At 36.0% G+C, this 19,383-nt stretch overlaps 3 protein-coding genes across 8 annotated transcripts; 1 reads left to right on the top strand and 2 right to left on the bottom strand.

Annotated features, from left to right (window-relative positions):
* Positions 1 to 275: 275 nt before the first annotated feature.
* Positions 276 to 5,677, bottom strand: mat2al (methionine adenosyltransferase II, alpha-like). Of its 2 annotated transcripts, none has more exons than XM_079449237.1 (9): positions 5,104 to 5,677; positions 3,886 to 3,963; positions 3,627 to 3,749; positions 3,359 to 3,471; positions 2,344 to 2,487; positions 1,992 to 2,210; positions 1,595 to 1,777; positions 1,318 to 1,451; positions 276 to 567 (listed from the first exon to the last, which is right to left on the bottom strand). In XM_079449237.1, the coding sequence occupies exons 1-9, from the start codon at positions 5,174 to 5,176 to the stop codon at positions 465 to 467; spliced, it is 1,170 nt and encodes a 389-aa protein (XP_079305363.1). In that variant the 5' UTR covers positions 5,177 to 5,677; the 3' UTR covers positions 276 to 464. The 2 variants fall into 2 exon arrangements, with proteins under 2 accessions (XP_079305363.1, XP_079305364.1); XM_079449238.1 differs by having other exon boundaries at positions 276 to 312; positions 5,104 to 5,228.
* A 646-nt stretch (positions 5,678 to 6,323) lies between these two features.
* LOC306889872 (vesicle-associated membrane protein 8) lies at positions 6,324 to 7,972 on the top strand (the record flags this gene model as incomplete). Its single annotated transcript, XM_079449236.1, has 3 exons — positions 6,324 to 6,646; positions 7,453 to 7,611; positions 7,829 to 7,972. The coding sequence occupies exons 1-3, from the start codon at positions 6,644 to 6,646 to the stop codon at positions 7,970 to 7,972; spliced, it is 306 nt and encodes a 101-aa protein (XP_079305362.1). The 5' UTR covers positions 6,324 to 6,643.
* hnrnpd (heterogeneous nuclear ribonucleoprotein D) lies at positions 6,992 to 19,381 on the bottom strand. Of its 5 annotated transcripts, none has more exons than XR_013786232.1 (9): positions 18,998 to 19,381; positions 14,099 to 14,267; positions 13,738 to 13,899; positions 12,341 to 12,472; positions 11,897 to 11,993; positions 11,217 to 11,360; positions 10,444 to 10,538; positions 9,761 to 10,129; positions 6,992 to 9,225 (listed from the first exon to the last, which is right to left on the bottom strand). XR_013786232.1 is itself a non-coding variant. In XM_079449229.1 (8 exons), exons 1-7 carry the CDS (start codon positions 19,174 to 19,176, stop codon positions 10,471 to 10,473), a joined length of 951 nt encoding a protein of 316 aa, XP_079305355.1. In that variant the 5' UTR covers positions 19,177 to 19,381; the 3' UTR covers positions 8,018 to 10,129; positions 10,444 to 10,470. The 5 variants fall into 5 exon arrangements, 2 of the variants coding, with proteins under 2 accessions (XP_079305355.1, XP_079305354.1); XR_013786233.1 differs by having other exon boundaries at positions 8,730 to 9,225; positions 10,031 to 10,129; XR_013786234.1 differs by having other exon boundaries at positions 9,137 to 9,225; positions 10,031 to 10,129; positions 11,205 to 11,360.
* Positions 19,382 to 19,383: the final 2 nt, after the last annotated feature.

Genomic DNA, 19,383 nt, shown 5'->3' with positions numbered 1-19,383 from the left:
TTGTACTATGAACAATATATACAGATGGCTATATACTATGAACATCAACACTATGAACATTAATGTACAGGTGGCTATGAACAGATAATAATTTAGACTAAACAATAGTGCAAGTGACTTAACTGTGCATAAATTATTGACATTAGCTATTAAAGTTGCAATGCAATAGGTGAGTTAATGCAGTTGTTGAAGTTACAGTGCAGTGGATGAGTTAATACTGTTATTAAAGTTATGGTGCAGTATACGAGTTAATGCAGTTAATAAGTTGCAGTCCAGAAGATGAGTAGTCTTTATTAGTCTCCAGTGATATATCTTGAAGAATATAAAAAGTGGTTTCATATTTTCAGTCATCATTTAAAACATTTACAATGATCAATGCATTTAAAAAGCTATGCAGTAATACCATACACTAAATTATTAAAATATGATCTGGAATTTCAGGGTTATTCTGATGTCTAAATATTTCAGAAGCTAAGTTCTTTGGGCTTTTCCCAAGGAAATTCCTCTCGTCCAAAGTGTCCATAGCAGGCTGTTTTCTGGTAGATTGGTTTCTTCAAATCAAGCTCCCTGTAAAATGTTATTTAATGTAATATGAAGCAATAGATTGTAAAATCGTAAGTGAGTGCGTGTGTGTGTTATATTCCACATTTTCCTTCACAATCGATTTTTTTTATTCACAAATCACAATTACTTAAAGGGATACTTCACCTGAAAATGTAAGTTCTGTCACCATTTACTCACCTTCAAGTTCCAAATCTGTATAAATGTCTTTGTTCTGATGAACAGATATTTGGAAGAATGCTTATAACCAGACATATTTTGCCCCCCATTGACTACTATAGTAGGAAAAAATACTATGGTAGTCAAAAGTTGCCCAGAGCTGTTGCTGTCCTTATTCTTCAAAATATCGAATTATAAAGTATTTTTCCTACTATGGTAGTCAATGGGTGTCAAGATCTGTTTGGTTATTAGCATTCTTCCAAATATCTTTCTCTGTGTTCATCAGAACAAAGAAATGTATAGAGATTTGGAACAACTCGAAAGTGAGTAAATGACGACAAATTTTTCATTTTTGGGTGAAGAATCCCTTTAATTAAAACAAATATTATTGTAAGTACAACACCTTATTTTTCTTTTGAAGAACAGAGAGATGCACAAACTTTTTGCTCACACTCTTATCACAGGATTGGTTAAGCAATTAAAGGAAATGGTCTCCACTGACTTTTCATAGTAGAAACATGGAAATCACTATGGTCAAGTCAATGTGGACCATTTTTAGGTGATTTATTCATTTAAGTGAATAAACATTTCACTTACTTGACGATGACCCCAGGCCTCAGGTCGAAATTATTCTTAACAATCTCTAAAAGTTGGTTTTCATCTCGCGTTGACGTCCCATAATGAAAAATAGACACAGACAAAGGGTGACTAATACCAATAGCATATGAGACCTATAAAAAGCAACAAATGTTACAACATTAGCATAAATGTAATTAAAAAACAAAGCCTACGATTCCTGCGAATTACTTCATTCAAGTTTTACTTCTATGTCTCATAATACCAACAGCTTATTTAAGATATCAATAAGTCTTACCTGAACCAAAACTCTCCGACACAGCTTGGCTTTGACAAGTGATTTGGCCACCCAGCGGGCAGCATAAGCACCAGAGCGGTCCACCTTTGAGTAATCTTTACCAGAAAAAGCTCCACCGCCATGCCCACCCCATCCACCATACGTGTCAACAATGATCTTTCTTCCTGTGAGACCAGCATCACCCTGAAAAAAATAAGAATTCACTTGTTAAACTAATGAAAATAATGTAACATTTTGAGTATTTGCCAGGCCATTGCTATGGGGTTGCTAAGTAAGGTAGATAAGAATTTTAGCAAAACCTTAAGTATAGAAACAATAGTAATATAGATGACACCACTATTAATTTAGTGATTCATCTAATAATTCAGATTAGCACTGAGGGTCTCTGTTTTCTTACTTGTGGACCACCCATAAGGAACTTTCCACTAGGAAGAAGGTGATAAACTGTCTTGTCATCCAGGAATTTGGCGGGGATGACTGCCTTTACAACCTTTTCCATTAGCTTTTGACGAATTTCAGCCAGCGTGATGTCAGGTGTGTGCTGAACGGAGATGACCAGTGTATGAATGCGGAGAGGCTCCATGGCACCCACGTTGTCACGATATTCCACAGTCACCTATGCAGTACCAGTGCCTTTGTTAATAATTAAAAACATCATAATCTGGCGAGTTTCCAGCCCTGTATACAGAGATAACCAGATGTTGGAGAACTATGTAAGATGATTAGTCATGTAGTCATCAACCTTTCACCTGAGTCTTTGAATCTGGGAGGATCCAAGGACAAACTCCAGTCTTTGAAAGCTCCTTCATTTTGGCATTTAATTGGTGTGCTAGCATGATGGTGAGAGGCATACACTCTTCTGTTTCATCAGTCGCATAACCGAACATTAAACCCTGTTGGAAAATAGTGTCAAGTCAACTTTATTTATATAGCGCTTTTTATTGTTAACAATTTTCATTGTTACAAAGCAGCTGTACAAGAAAACATATTGAATTATTGACTATAAGCAAAACATATAAGGTTATGCAAGTCAAAACAAAAAAGGTGAAAACACAGAAGACAGACACAGACACACAGATTCAGCCACACCCACACACGAAACACTCCACACACACCACGCACAAACACACAAAAACACACACACAAACACGCACATAGACAGACACGCAGACACACACGCACAGGGCCTTCACCTAGAACCACACACCCAAGATAAGGAGAAGGAAACACAGGTCAAATATCAGACAGACTATAAATTCCTATATGCAGTGTTAATTAAATAAAACTATAAAGTTCTAGCAGCCCCCCGGCCAGTCAAACACTGCAAAAGAGAATGCAAACGGTGGCGAGGAACCCAAAACTCCCTTGGAGGAGAAAACCTCAGAGGGGAACCAGGCCTAACCAGGGGATTCCAGTTCCCCTCTGGCAAAAGCTGAAAGACAAATCAGCTTTTGACAAATAAAACCTATCCAACTTAGATGTTTGTAAATGGAGAAACATTTTGAAAAGTAAGAGACACAATATAAATACTGCATTTAAATGAATTAAGGAGTGCTTTGATATGACTATTGCAAAAAACATTAATAAAATACAAGTTCAACAATAACAAAAGTAAAAATACAAACAAAAAGTAGTGAATATGTCCACAAAATAAAGAAAAAGAAAAATATAAAGCATATTTCATCACACCTTACATTGCTGACAAATAATATATTTTAAAAATGATATAAGTTTGAAATAAAACTTTAAACACAATATAGTGACCTGATCGCCAGCACCAATGTCTTCCATATCTCTGCCTTCAAACACACAGTCACTGATTTCCACACACTGTGGCTGCAGTGACACAAGCACATTGCAGGTCTTGTAGTCAAACCCTGGAGAAAGTACATGAAATAAAGATGGTCCAATGTGTTTCTTTAATCATCACACCTTATCGCACTAAATTAAGTAGCTAAAGAGTAACAAAAAGCTCTTTATGACTTAAAACCGCTGACATAGGTATAATATGATGGGTAAAGATAGTTGTTACCCTTGGATGAGTCATCATATCCAATACTCTTGATAGTGTCTCTGACCACTTTCTGTAGATCTACTACGGCCTTTGATGTCACCTCACCACACAAAAGGATCATACCAGTCTTGGACACACACTCTGTTTCAAAAAGGGTTAAATTAAACCAGATGAAACACAATTATAACAATGTATTACAAGTTGATATATGTCTCAGAGAAAGGATGTGTAAATCAACAAAATTTAGCTTTCCAACATTTCCAAAATCTCATCATACCACAAGCTACTTTGGAGTCGGGGTCTTGGGCCAGGTAAGCATCCAAAACAGCATCACTGATCTGATCGCACATTTTATCTGTTGTATAGAAAACAACATTGTTATTAAGATTAAGAAGGTGATTCCTTCATTATCAATGCAACTACCTATATGTGTAGACATGTCTAATAAAACTGTTTAGCATTATACAGTGCTTAACAAATGTATCAGTCCACCACCACCACCCAATGTTAAGTTTGTGGCACAGCTGCCCTAAACTAACAGGACTTAAGTTATGTCAAGTCAGCTTTATTTATATAGCGCTTTTTACAAGATTTAAGATTATCATTAAGATTTTCGCCACGTCCTTTGTCCAGCTCTATCATCACAGCATTTGTCAGATCTGGGCATGGACTGCGTCCTGCCCGCTCTGGTAACCTTGGAACAATGAGACAAGACTGGCTGAGAGTAGAGTACTGTCCTGCACTCTTTGATGCAACAAATGCATCAGTTGTTATTGGAAATGTTCCTGGTTACGGTTGATCTGACTAGTGCAGCCTAAACCTTCGGAATATATATATTATGATAGTGTAGTGTATGCAAGATTAAAAAGATGCGTTTTTAGTCTAGATTTAAATTGACAGAGTGTGTCTGCCTCCCGGAAAGTGCAGGGAAGACTGTTCCAAAGTTTAGGCGCTAGATAGGAAAAGGATCTGCCGCCTGCACTTGATTTTGAAATTCTAGGTATTACCAACTGACCTGACGCCTGAGAGCGTAGTGCATGTGAAAGACTGTAATACAAGCACTGTAATACGTGAGAAGTTCACTTAAGTAGTGAGGAGCTAAACCACGCAGGGCTTTATAGGCAATAAGCAAGATTTTAAAGTTAATGCGATGCTTTATAGGTAACCTTTAGTCATAGTAGTAGCTTATTTCTAATGCTCAAATACAGTTATTGTTGCTATGACTTTTCAAATTTACTTTAAAGCCCTTTATGTTTTTATATTTAGATGCTTATTTCCAGTCAATACCATAAACAGTACGTTTTTTGCTTGAATAAAGACTATTTATATGTTTTAGTTTAATAAACTATCTAATAAAATGTTTACAAATTCTTGACAAATAAATTGCATTTGAATAAATAACCACATTCCCGACATGATGAAAACACTTATAGAGACATGTTATGTTAACATAACAATTTTGTCTATTAACCTATTAAAGCAATGTTTTACTCACCTGAATGCCCTTCTCCAACAGACTCAGATGTGAATAGGAAAGTTTTTCCTGATTTATTATAAGAAGGATTCATGGTGAACGCAAAGTGAACAAAACTACTTAAAATGCAACCAACTGAGCGTCTATGGTTATTATGGCTGCTGTATAAAGAACGTTTATGGGCGTGGCCTTAGAACCATTACTCTATTCACTTTTATGGCAGCTGTAAGTGGAATGAGAAAGCCCAGGAAGTAGTTATAGTGTTGCAGTTATAGAAAAGACCAGCGGAGGCACAGAATGAATGTTCCATCTAAAGAACCCGCATCCATCTTGAGTGCTAAAATTAAACCATATAAATATATCGCGTTTAAACACGCCACTGTTTCAATACACAGGTGTCAATGTGATAGTGAAGCACGCATACTGCGATGCTCTGGAGAACCAGAGTCGTTTATCACGATTAGGATTTGTTGTGAATGGAAGAAAATCACTGTATTAAACATTTATTTTTTATGAAAACTCCAGTAACCCAGTGCTTGCAATCCAGAGGAGAAGATGGGCCTTCAACGCCCGACCATGAACGGAAATCACCGTCATATCGAAAAAGCAAGTCAGATTTTCCGTCCACAAAGTGCCTCCGTGGCACCGGAAGTTACGGTGTTGTTTCATGATGGGAACTGTAGTTTTAAAGCTTCCGCTAGTTGGGACAAAATACAAATCCCCCTAGTCTTGCGCTAATCTAATCTACATTAAAAATGACTTTTGCATATTTGTATTTGTTTATTATATAGAACAAATGGTATATGTACATTATTTATATTTGGTCACTGCTGTGTCCAAATATAGCCTGTATAATTCCTCAACACCTCCTGTTAATGATCCATATAGCGTTACACCTAGGGTGTGAACAATACTGAAGGTTTTATGAACTAAAAGGAATAGTTGAACGTCATCTTTATTCATGAAAACATTCATCTTTTATTCAATGGAATTTTACACTGCAATAGTCTATTTGTCGTGTCCAGCAGAAACTTATTATTTCAGATCCAAATGTATAATACATTTCTAAAAAGGGGTGTTGTCAGACAGCTTCACAATGAAACCCTTTGTCCAAATCCTGTTTAAAGCCCTGCAGCTGTTTGACACCTTCGGAATAACAGGTAGTGTAATAACTCCCAGCTCAGCTCTACCTTTGTTAGCAAGCCAGATCAGAAAACATTGTTCTTTGCCCATTGTAGTCTATATAAGCAGAGGTCTGCCTTACGTCAAGTCATGTAAAGTAGATGGTGGGTTGGACCAATGTAAAAGACTCATAAAGAGCCAATAGGAAGTATTGTTCTCTTAGGATGTGGTTAATGTGCAACCTAACTGGGAGGGGAAGGTCTGTTTGCAAATGAGTTCTGCAATATTCCATCCTGTTTCTACGTGCTTCTAGCTAACACGAATGAGAAGTTGGGTTTTCAAACTTTATTTTCAAGCAATGGTTATAGTCTTGGGGTAAACTTATAAGAGCAGCAAGAGGGACATTTTTGAACCTGGGAACGTATTGAACAGCACCAGTATGGTAAGTACAGGAAAGTTTGAGCTGTTTATTTAAATGGTTAACGTTATTTGTTCAAAGGTTGGACAAACCTGTTGGGATGTTAAGCTATTAGTGTTCAATAGGTCGCATACAGTAGTGTATCAACAAAGACACAACATGCATGATAGAATGTTTTCCACAGGTCATGACAACATTATCTGCTGTATAGCTTGATCAAGATCTTTGGACTCGGTCGCATATGATTGTTAGTCAGGAAGTCCATGGCTTCCAAGGAAGAGGTGTCAAATGGGACAAAAATGTGTGTGTGTGTGTTTGGATGCGTATATATATACTACATATGAAGAGTTTGAGATAACTCAGTTTTTAAAGCTTTTCAAAAATCATGTTTCTTTATTGTGCATTCCAATTAATATCAATCAAAGTGCAGTAGCTTTGTTTTGAGTTATGCCATAATAACTAACTCAAAAAATACAGCTAACACAATAAAAACATGATAACATAATAAAACACATAATTTTGGAACCAAACTCTTCATATATACTGTATATAAAACAGAAATATTACCCATTGAAACATTTCTGACCCTGCCATATAGTTATGTACATTCAGTTAAATGGGTTGTACCATGTAGCCTAATAACAGTGTACTTACCCAACAAATACAGATAACTACGTTTACATAATATGGGCTAGGTTCAGGACTACTAGTCATTACAGATAAAGTACATTTAATTTACATTTACAGAAGGAGTGATACTTTTCAAGTGATAATGGTAAATGTTTTGTAAAGTTGTGCCCAAAAGTTCCTTTGTTTATAATCTCCCATAGGCGGACTACAACACTGAAACAGGACCTACAAAACTCAATCAAGTTCAAGATCAAGTTAATGATGTTAAAGTGATTCTCAAAGACAACATCAACAAAGTTCTGGAGCGAGGAGAAAGGTTGGATGACCTGATCGGCAAAACAGACGACCTTCAAGCCACGGTAAGCCTTTTAAGACCATCTCAAGAGCAGTCCTTTTTTTAAAACAAATACAAACATACCAAATATCTTTGTAAATGTTGATCTTTGAAAATGTAAGAAGAACTTTTAAGGTTTTTACTAGGTTTGCAGTTCATTAGAGCAATGGCAAAATATGTTCAGCAAAATCTTACTTTGACATAACAACATTATATTTCTGTAATTATCTGCCTTTGTTTAGGCTGACTCGTTTCAAAAGACTTCATCGCGAGTTGCCAGAAAGATGTGGTGGAAAAACACCAAGATGATGATTATAATTGGTGTGGTAGTGCTTGCAATTATTGTGTTAATAATTCTGCTTGCAACAGGAGTGATTCCCTCATAATCCATTTAGATCATATAAATGTATATTCCCTTGTAAAGTATATTTAGATTTCCTTTTTATTGTGAAATGTTGTCTTTTGCTGCTTTGGCATAAAATACATTTCAAGTAACATTCTTTATAAATCTGGTAAGAGATAGTAGTGTACATATGTTTTTTCAGATTTGTATCAAGTGGGAAAATTCACAATTTCTCTAAACCACAGCACGATTAATTATAGATTAAAAGTAAATGTTTCAGTGTAGTATTTAACACGTGACTTGACGTTTTCACATCAAGACTAAGCCATTTCAATAATTTTTGTATAAAAGAACCAAGGGAAACCGTATAAAGTCTGAATCCTCTGAGAGGAGTTTTGAGTCTTGGGTATAGTTTGAATGTTGCAATTTCCTATGACAATGTGACTTGTCATGTGAGTCATGTGACTCCTGAACTTCTAACTACTGACAAATAACTTTGTACTTATAACGCTAACTTTATACTTGACTAAATGCATTTGTGGGGTTTCTATTCATTTAAAGAATTCTCTATTCGTTTAAAGATCAAGATATTGTTAGAAAAGGCTGTATGACAGAAATTAGTATATTACTGTAAAAGGGGATTGAAACTATCATCTTGGCATCTTATGTTATTGATATCATTTAACAATTAAAATGCAGATTGATACATTTATGTGCCTGACAGCAAATACATGGACTAATCTCCATCAGATATTGACCTTGTTTTAAATGAAGCAACATAAAGGATGAATAAATGATAACATGTTTGGGTCATTTATTTTTTTAATCAATGAAGAAGAGTTGACTGACTTTAAGCTGATATACTTTATTTCATCCATTGTACTATTCAATGGCTTACATAACTCTGTAGCAAAATACTGAAATATGAAATGAATATTAAATGGCCTAAATGCTGTACGCTGTATGCTGTTAGCAATAAATTCATATTTTGTTTACAAATAACTGTTAAATTATGTGGTTTCTATGAATCCCTTCACTGATTTAGATTAGATAAACTACCATAAACTCTGGAACAACAAAGTAGAAAAACAAATTCAGCAAAAAAAGGGTTCATGATCGAACACCTCAATGTCATTTCTGGTTTGAACGAACTGGAAAATGATTGGCAACCTAAGACTAATTCTCATGACTGTGCATGTCATAATAAATGTAGTAATGTGTTGACCAACTCCGTTTTGAACATGTCTTGACATCTTGCTTCCTCCTTTCTGTCTTGGCCTTCATGTGTCTCACACTCTGAAAAACAAAAAAGAAAAGATTAATCATGTTTTAGAAAAACAAAACTATATAAAATGTAAAGGAATCCCATTTCTTAATAATTTTAATACAGAGGCAAGAAATTACTAAAATAGAATGTACAAAAAAAAACAAGATAAGTCAATTAGCTAAAAAACTTTGTTGTGCAATCAGCATAATAATTTGAAAACCGAGTTCATAACATTTAAGGCAACACCTTCAATTGATTGAAAATTAAAACACAAAAGGAAAGCATTACAAGCGAAGTTCCCATAGACAATATGTCCCTTTCAAGATTTTAAAAGGTTGAAAAAGAGAATTTGTTAGATGAAATTAACATTGTTTACAGGTAAAGCTTTGTCCACCGCTGTCAGTAGAAAATCACACAATACAAATGTAAAAAAGCACTTCTCCAGCGCAGCGGCATCCAAGTACAAACCAGCTTTTAGCTCATGGACTACAGGATATTACAGCTACTCGAGCTACAAATAAGGGAAAGTAAGCAATTACAGGTAAGATTAGAATTGCATATTACCACTGGAGAAAGTCCTGAGAAAGCCGTATCCTTCAAAAAGTAAACAGTTAATAAATTAATTAAATTTTTCAATATTTAACCATTACTTGAAGGCGCCTGTAAAAAATGGCAGTAAATTATAACGCATTGCTACATAAAACCAATCCCAATAAGTTTAAAAAGGAACATTTAAAAAAACAAAGGTTAAAGCTTGATGTGTCCTTTTTATGTTTTTGTTGCTGTAGTTGTTGTTTGTTTACAATTCGTATACAGGATGTTGGAAGACCATACCAAATGGGAGCATTCGAGAGCGTACGCCTCTCGTACCCTGTCCGCATTGAGCGGGCCTGAGAATCGTGAAGTCAGCTCATGGCCTGCAAGAAGTCCCCGCTGGCAGGTACAAACAAGGTATATGTCAGAGTTAGGAGACAACAATCTTCTGTTTTCTTTCGTTGTAAATCCATATTTTCTGGTACCCATTTAGCAGTACTGTACCTGTTAATTTTTACAGTTACATAATGGCAAGAAACAGCCAAAAGCCAGCTGTTACATTACTGCCAAAAGACCAAAGTCTCTATGTTACCACTATTGTAAAGCACTTCAGGGTGCTGTGAAACTTTAAAGAAAAACAAAAAAATTAAGCAACGTACATTACAGTACTTTATCTACTAAAATGGCTTATATTAAGCAGCGATATGACATACCTGAATGTTAATCACGCCGTAAATATGTTAATATGGCTTGTAACTGTTTTGATGGCCACCTCGCCTTGGGGATTTGCCGTAACCGCTCTCCTGATCTAGAGGTAGGAGCACAAACACAAACAATGCAAACATCTACAGTTAAATATGTTGTCGTATGCCATGTTGAGAATATCTCTGAGTAATGTGAATTTTAAGAAGTTGTTTAATTAAAGAAAAGACAAAACACACCCTCTAAAATGCAATAAGGCGAAATGGAATTCATCTCGTACTTTGACGTAATACTTGCAAGATACTTACGTTAATAGTACTCATTTTGCAAAATACTGTACTCTGTAAATATGGTAAGAGACAAAAATTTGTGCAGTAAATGAATGAATGTTTGAAAATGGTTTATTATTTTTTTAGACCGCCCAGTGGGCAGTGATAAATTTTTGCATGGCCTACAGATTTACAGTTCTTTTCCAATGGATTCAAGGCACTTTGACAATGTGTTTCAAGCTAAGACATCCCTTTCTATTTAGCACCATAGTTATTATAATACATATGTACAAAATAGCTTTGTGCAAGCAAGCCTTCCCTGTGAGACATAAGCAATTAAAGCAATAATCTAGAGTTCTATGCATAGGCATGTATGATACAAGCATGTGCATTCTGCGCAGAAATTTTAGTGCACAATCGTCATAGTCCCGGAAGAGTACCAACAATCCACGATACAATATATCCTTAGTTTTTCATCTGCGTTCACAAACAGTATTACATACTGCTGTAGTCACCATAGCCGTAGTAGTTGTTGTAACCCGAGTAATCATAGCCCCCGTATCCACCATAGCCTTGATTGTTGTAGCCATAGTTTCCGTAATTTCCATAACCTTGATTCCAGTAATTCCCATATCCCTGGTTCCAATTCTGATTGGGACCTGTAACAAACACCATACTTTCATCACAACTTTGTATAATACCTTAGCAGTTAGAAAAGGAACTTTCATACCATGAATTTGGTATGAAATTATGCCTACCCCACAAATACTTATTGGAACTTATGGTAATATACATGTAGACATATATTATATAACAGCTACCCTGAAGTACTGTGTAGAGTATAGTCAAGAGTAAAGTCATTTATACTTAAGTAATTTGTCAGTAATGAGCAAAAAAGCCATGATTGTAATCGAGTATTTGGCTTTGTTTTATGGTCTTCATACAGTGTACTCAATCCCTGTGATAATATTGAATACTGTGGTCAAAGCTTCATCAGCTATCAAGAATGTACTACAGCCGCATGCCTATAGAGGGTATGCACGTGACGTCACCTTCCCACGTGAACACACCAAAACAAGCTCCCTTGAGTGGCAAAACACTCTCAATATTAGGGACGTCAATGCATACCCTCTATATACAGGGCTTTCTTTGATTAGCATTTCATATTAAAGAGAGAATAAGGCTCAGCCCATACCGCCTCTCCCTCGAGATCTGGATGAGTAGCCCACTCTTCCGCCCCACTGCTGCTGCTGCTGGTACTGCTCCTTTGACATGGCCACTTTGACCTCACACTGCGGACAAATTTACAACCATTCAGAACGCCATCACAGACCAAAACCAGTATTGACCCTTATGATATTTTTAGGAGAATTAATCCTCCACAAAAATCTCATTAATGTAATGCAAAAGAATATAATAAAATATATATTCAATTCTATATATCATCAGAGTGCATCACTGACTAAAAATACGAGCACATGTTAGTTGTAGCTGTGGAATCATTTATCACTTCTACCTAGAGCTATACACATTCAATGTTTTCTGCAATTTCCTGTAACTTGGAAAAGATTCCATTTGCAATGAATTTCAGGTCGTAAATAGCAAGAGAGCATTTATACTGCTCTGAAAAACACTGTACCTTGCTTAGACCGATGTTATGGTATTTTTTCTCCATAATTTTCTTTACTGGTTCTTCCTCTTTAAACGTTATGAAACAGAAACCACGCCTTTTATTTGTCTTGTTCTCCATTGGAAGCTCAATGGACTCCACCTAGAAGAAAGCCACAGATGAAACACACATCTCAATTAAACAAACATAAATATTGTTGTGTTCATCTCATTCATTAACACCACACACTAGTGCATCATAGACGTAATTTGCTGGTGGGACATTTACATTTAGGCATTTAGCAGACGCTTTTGTCCGAAGCGACTTACACAATTGAGGAAACAATGAAAGCGATACATTTTAAGAGGGCAACAATAATACAAGAATGTCCCCACATGTCTCCATGCCGATCACAGAAAGAAATGTTAGAATAAAGAAACACTTGCGGAAGGTGCGTATTTGCGGTCGATCACATGTTGTCTACATTTAAAATAACGAACTTGAGCACGTAAAAGACAGAACGTTGTATTTGAATTTGATGCAAACCTAAATCAAATGAAAAAGGTTGTAACTATAGTTTTATATAAAAAATATTTTTAAGCAAAACACAATATTGAAAGTCCATTAATAATATTATTGGCATAGAAAAGTTATGTGTTATACAGCAATTAACTTAAGCAAAATAACATGTGAAAATAAAAATGAGCATTTTAAATTTTCCATCTGTTTCCTCATGCATGATAAATCCTGCTCGTCACTGCTGTCCTTCTGAAACCTTGTATCTTTATATTTCTGATCTTTTGCCAAAGATCATTATTATTGTTTATCAGTTATATATTTGTAAAACCCAGTGACAAAGTATTAAAAAGTGCTTGTTAAGTATGATAACAGAGTATTTCATTATTTTTAAAGTACAGTGTTATTTCAAGTTCCTGAAAAACTATGAGGAATATGCACAGTTATTTATGATATTTTCTTTAAGTATTGTTGTCTCGCTCATTTTAATATAATTACAAACATGAATATAACGTCTTCAATCCTAAAATAAATAAATTATGGTTTTGTATATTGATTGTTGAGTTTAACATCTAAGTGAGTTTGTGGTAGACCAGTCATGCTTTTCCAGCTATGCTTCAAAATATGAATAAAAAAATGTATTGACCCTAAAAATCTTTTACCAGCCTAGGGGTCTCAAGAGCAGGCAATATGGGTTGTTAAGTTAGTTGAGATAAACAGCCGTACATTGGTTAGCTGACATGAACATTTCCTTCTCCACAGGGTTGCTTTACGTTGTGTTTTGGTAAGCCTGTGTTTTCCAAAGGGGAGGGGTCTGTCTTTGTCCCCACCACTTTTTAAAACAAAGTTACACCACTGGACGACTTAAATCTTTTTTTTAAGACACAAACAAAAATACACTTTTTCTATACCTCTCCAAAAGCATCAAAATATTCTCTAATCTTCTCTTCTGGAGTATCTGGGGAAAGACCTCCTACAAATATCTTCTTCACAGGCTCTTTGGACTTCATGGCTTTAGCCCTCTTAGGGTCAATCACTTTTCCATTAAGTTTGTGCTCCTTTTGTGTGATCACCTTTGACAGGAAGCAAGTGTATTAGGAATGGATATCATCAGTTAATGGCTTCATTTCAAAAACCATATTAAATTTTTACAATTTATATAAAATTTTACATAGGCAGAAACAAGTCAAGCACACAGTAGATTTATTTCACCATTAAAACATGGTTTAATATCTTGACTTATTTAATTGGATTGATGCGAAAACACTGTACCTTTTCCACACTTTCAACATCTTTAAACAGAACAAAGCCAAATCCTCTTGATCGGCCTGTCAGAGGATCCAATTTTAGGGTACAGTCGACCACCTCTCCAAACTTGGTGAAGTAATCTTTCAAGTCTTTCTTAGTTGTGTCCCAACTCAACCCTCCAACAAACATTTTGCTGTAAAAAAAAGACAAGAGAATACACGTGTTATGTGTGAAGTAAATCATAATACTAACTAGTCTTATAAGCATAAAGGGCCTCATTTAAGAAATCGCATAGGAATCTATTTTTACATTTGTTATACTAAATGAAAAAACCTTTTCAGTTATCAAAAGGGTAACGAGTACACAGACCATCACCCTATCTCAAAACTTGCATACACAAACTGAGATCTGTCGTGAGATTTGATCGTAGCATCCGCTCATGCCATGTTTTGCGTGGAACAGACCATGCGTCCAGTTTTCGGTCGTACATTCGTTTCATAAATGAGGCCCAATGTGATTTCTGATGACATTTACATTTATTCATTTGGCAGACGCTTTTATCCAAAGCGACTTACAAGTAGTTTTATACAGTGGCACATTACTGCAGAGCAATCAGGGGCAAGGTGCCTTCCTCAAGGGCCCTTCAGTCATGACCTGCTGGCACTGAGATTAGAACCGTCAACCTTCTGATCACAAGCCCAACGCTCTAACCATTAGGCCACAGCCTAAAATAAGACACCTAGCTTTTCCTATATCTTGTAGGTAGGTACGTATAAATATTTATAATACTAAACATTCATTTGTCAGCATGATTTAAATATAAATAGTTTTAAAGAAAACAAAAGCTCAGAAAATTACGCAGGGCAAACATTTTGGGAAACTATGGGATTTGTGTTAGCTCTAAAAACAAAACAATGTAAAGAACAAATGAACTATATCTGTGATTCTAATAAAAAATCATGATCAAGTTAAGTGTTAGCTTCACTTTAGGCTAACTGCCTTATGATATACAGTGGATTAAGAAAGTATTAATTCGGTTGCTGTTCTGTGTTAAACTACTTTAAATTACTTTTTGACATGAATCTACACTCCATACACCATAATGACAACAGATTAGATAAGAACTTGGAAAATGTAAAAAAAAATTACATTGCAGAAGTATTCATATCTTTAACTTAATACTTGGTTAAAGCACCTTTACAGCCTCAAGTCTTTCAGGGTATGATCTGACGAACTTTACACATCTGCATTTGCCAATTTTCTGCCATTCTTCTCTAAAGAACTTCTAAATAGCTTAACACTTTAAGGGGTATGAATACCTTCTCAAGCCACTGTACAATGTGTAACATTGAAACAACCCACTGAACAAATAAACAAACGTATTCAGAAGACGTTACGACATTTGTATTTGAATGGCAAATGTGTTTGGCAAAGTGGGAATCTAAAGCAGCTGCAACCTCCTCAATGTTCACACGCAGCTTTGGGTGTAATCGATTACTATGTAACTAATTACTGTAACTTAATTACTTGACACATTGAAACTACTACTATTACTTGAATACACACCTTTTCGTTTTAGTTCATAACTCTACTCCCATAAGAACAAATCATATTTTTCCCCATTGACTCTTTGGCTTACACTATGCCCGGAAGGTACCAAGAAAGAACTGTAAAACTGCTTATATCTTTTGAAAATGTTTCTTATTGTCAAAGAACTGATCTGTTTGATTCTGTAATCACCAACTTCCTGTTCACCATATTTATATAATTATATTGAAAGCTGTTTATAAAACTCCTTGACCATTTCATAATTTGCATAGTTGTTCAGCAGGTAAGTCGTTCAGCAGAGATGTTCGGTTGTGACGTATTTGTTTTTTACTTTTACTCGTGTACATTTTTCAAGTATTTGTCCATTATGAGTGCATTTACTATTTTAAATTATTGCTCTACATTATAAAGCATATATCATTATGTTCTGTCAACTTTCATAAATACGTTAAAGTTTTGTTCACTACAATAAAATACATGCAATTCTACATTGATCAAGAAAAAGTAGGAAAAACTGGTATGGGCCCACCCCTAATTTAAACACCAACAGTTTAAAATGCGCAGCACGCCCTTTCGGTTTTATATTCTCGGTTTAACATTTTTATACGGTGCCAAACATGCCCCCAAAGACACTTTTTTGCAATCTAATTGTGCTAATTTACCTTGTTTCATAAATCTGTCCCCCGGTAGGCTGAGGAAGCACTATACATTTGATCAATTCCGTTAATGTGGGCTCTGTACCTACAAAGCAGACCCTAAAATGTAAAACTGATTTGCAAAAAAATACTATGTATGAACTACTCACACGGATACAAATGATAAAAAAATGGAAAGAACGCAAGGTTGCCACTTCTCAAGCATTTGGTGTAAGACTTGCTTTAAGGTTCACAATCTCACTCTGTCTGCCCAAATAAATCATATGTTAAATATCAAAGTCAAAGTAAATTATAGACAGCATAATAACAAAATTGTTCATATACGATTGTCTTTCTGTCAGAATTGGGCATAATCGGTGTATATTGATCTTGTGCTGTTATATCTTTTAATATAGCGTCAAGCGTGTTTTATTATGGCATCTTCCACTCCATGTGCTGCTTCTCTACCAATACAGCTGCCTTTGACTTAATAACCCAGCTACAACAAACAGGCTTTATTCTTCTCCCGCCCTCCCTATGCTTCTTAAAGTCACCATTCAATTAAAAATGATAATACTCATTTTCTTACACAGCGTTTTTGTTAAGATAATTTGCAGTTGTAATCTTTAATCAAAAACATAAAGCTCCTCTCCCCCTCTAAACAACAACTCTTCATGACGTCATGCTTCAAAAAGAGGTAGGACTATACTGACTGTCCAATGGGTACCGATGGTGTAGCAGGACAATCTACAATAACCAATCAATTAGCGGAGGGTGACATGAAGTTCCGCCCTACTTTATTTCAAATTTCAGAAGCCATTTCACTCGGATGTACATCACGTTATGGAAAAGAAAATCATAGAATATTGAAATGAGTATCCATAAAGTTTATGGATCGTCTTCTATTTTTGGTGACAATTCAAAAAGTAGATCAATGCACAAAAAGGGCTGATATTACCCGCAACCCACCGTGAGAGGGCGGAGTTTATTTGCACTACACAGAATTAATCAATTAAATGCATGATGCGGAACTGAATCAATAATATAAACAAAACAGGGTTTGCTACGTACTATTCAAAGACAAAACAGTACCTACTATTAGGGCATAGTATAAGTAGGCGAATATGGATGCAGGGAATTATATTGCATCACTCTGCAGTTGCTAGTCGCTCATGGTGTGAATGGGGCGTTTGGTTCACAACTGCCCCGTAGCTCAAGCAGCAAACATAATTTGTAAAAACAGAGACGTGTGAGAAGCACATTTTTTAGCCGACAGCATTAATCGATCCAAATTATTACTTGCGGTTAGCGGTTCAATGATTAGCGATCAGTAACTAGTCCTGACTGAAAACTCGTTGCTCGTTTAGATAAAAATGCTGTTTCATATAACTTGCTGTACCATGCATTTTTCTAATACTTTTATTTGTTATTGAATAAACTTACATTTTGCCTCGTCAATCACTCCACCATTCATGTTTATAAATCAGCATTTTGCTTGTGTGTACTATTGTATACATGCATGCTCAGCAGGCAAGCCCCTTGGTATTCTGGGCCCCCGTCTTAATTTTAGTCTGGGCCCTGTGATCGTGTTCCCCCCGAACACGTCAGGCTGTGGACACGTTCCGGGAGCGTCCTTAAAATCGTTCTAACCTGCCTCCCCCTTACGGCCCCTGATGCTCACTATCAAGAACTCACTTGTTCTCCCAGTTAAGTGTACTGGTGATTTGAGAACCCTTGTCTCACAGTATTATGTCTGCTGTTCAGAACACATCAGCACGTCTTAGTTCAGTGTACCATGGAGCTTTTAATAAAGAGTTGGCAAAATACAGATCATAAACACTAGAATATTGGCTTGTTTCGAATGACTGCAGAGCAAGTCTGAAAGAGACTAACTTTGGGATTACACAAAAACGGTTTAATGCAATTTGGAGAGGTGGTTTCAAAGTTAGATTTGTTGATGAACCGGACACAACTGAGCTCTGCTATCAAAACCCTTTTTATTACGTTTAACAGCAATGTATTGATGTAATAACATATGAAAATGTCACATTTCCTGATCATTTTAACTTTATAGCTGAAACTAAATATGGTGTGATGTTTATCAATTGTATCTTTGAAGACATAATAACAATGCAAACATGCTAAGAGTTATTTGCAAAAGTCAAACCAAATTTTCTAAAATTTAACCATGGTTAAGGCCTACTTTAGTCTATGTTTTTGGTAAAAATCTCTCATCATTTTCTTAAGGGTAGGTATAAGTTCATATTTTCATGAGAAATAGAATCATCTTCTGTTTACATCTTTAATTCTTTCAAGGGACCTCACAGAATAAGGTGCTTTTTTTGCTTTATTTGCCCACCGCAAGCTTCTCCGTATTAGTCGGAACCTGATAGGATGCCGATAATTGAGGCTCAATGTAGTCAGACTCATTGAGAAACACTGTTACCGATGTAACATAACTAGTAATTCATTGCTTGATATGTTTCCCCAATACAGTAATAAATATTGATCAGTCCCGTCGTCCTTGAAGGGGTTAACTCACTGACTGCGGCAATGAACAACCTGTGGTGCTCATTCGTTTGAATGAAAAGCATTAACTGCGTTATTTACACTATTAAATGAACTAATCCAACGGGGGAAACATAAACAATTACAAAAACAGTCAATAGTTGTACAAGAAAATGAGGTGTAAATCGTGATTATTTGCTGAAGTCGTCATATAAACATTGCAACAACTCACCCCTCATCTTCCTCATTTTTACTGGCATCTATCTTAGACCCTTCCGTTTCTCCCTGCCCTCCGTCATCCGTTCCAGCGATCCCCGTGATCTGCTCTTCACCCAGAGCCTCCCCATCATCTTCCTCCATGTTCTTCGTCATCATCAACGGGTCTTCGCCTAGAGTCTGATCCTCCGACATAACTGACGAGCTACCGGCAAAAATGAACGCAGGCACGGAATAGTTTACACTTGTATGGGTTGGAATAATAAAACTGATGTTAATTTAGCTTCAGAATAGTCGTTCCTTCTGTTTCTGTTTGTACGGCTGTCGATAGCAACGGAGAGCTCTCACAAAATGGCGGAGGCGGAAGTTGAACGTAATTGCGTCAGCTTTGAAACGCCGTGA

This window comes from Barbatula barbatula (genome assembly GCF_947034865.1).
Source record: "Barbatula barbatula genome assembly, chromosome: 24".
NCBI lineage: Eukaryota > Metazoa > Chordata > Actinopteri > Cypriniformes > Nemacheilidae > Barbatula > Barbatula barbatula.
The sequence above is the reverse complement of the archived record's forward strand: the minus strand, read 5'-3'. Positions and strand labels throughout refer to the sequence as shown.

Excerpts from the sequence above, each read along its gene's own strand:
- hnrnpd (XM_079449228.1), bottom strand. The coding sequence starts at position 19,176 with ATGTCGGAGGATCAGACTCTAGGCGAAGACCCGTTGATGATGACGAAG. Across the intron at positions 12,473-13,737 it reads ATTTTGATGCTTTTGGAGAG|GTGGAGTCCATTGAGCTTCC; the intron begins GTATAGAAAAAG and ends GCTTTCTTCTAG. Across the intron at positions 11,361-11,896 it reads CAGATCTCGAGGGAGAGGCG|GTCCCAATCAGAATTGGAAC; the intron begins GTATGGGCTGAG and ends TGTTTGTTACAG.
- mat2al (XM_079449237.1), bottom strand. The coding sequence starts at position 5,176 with ATGAATCCTTCTTATAATAAATCAGGAAAAACTTTCCTATTCACATCT. Across the intron at positions 3,472-3,626 it reads ATATGATGACTCATCCAAGG|GGTTTGACTACAAGACCTGC; the intron begins GTAACAACTATC and ends TACTTTCTCCAG. Across the intron at positions 2,488-3,358 it reads ACATTGGTGCTGGCGATCAG|GGTTTAATGTTCGGTTATGC; the intron begins GTCACTATATTG and ends ATTTTCCAACAG.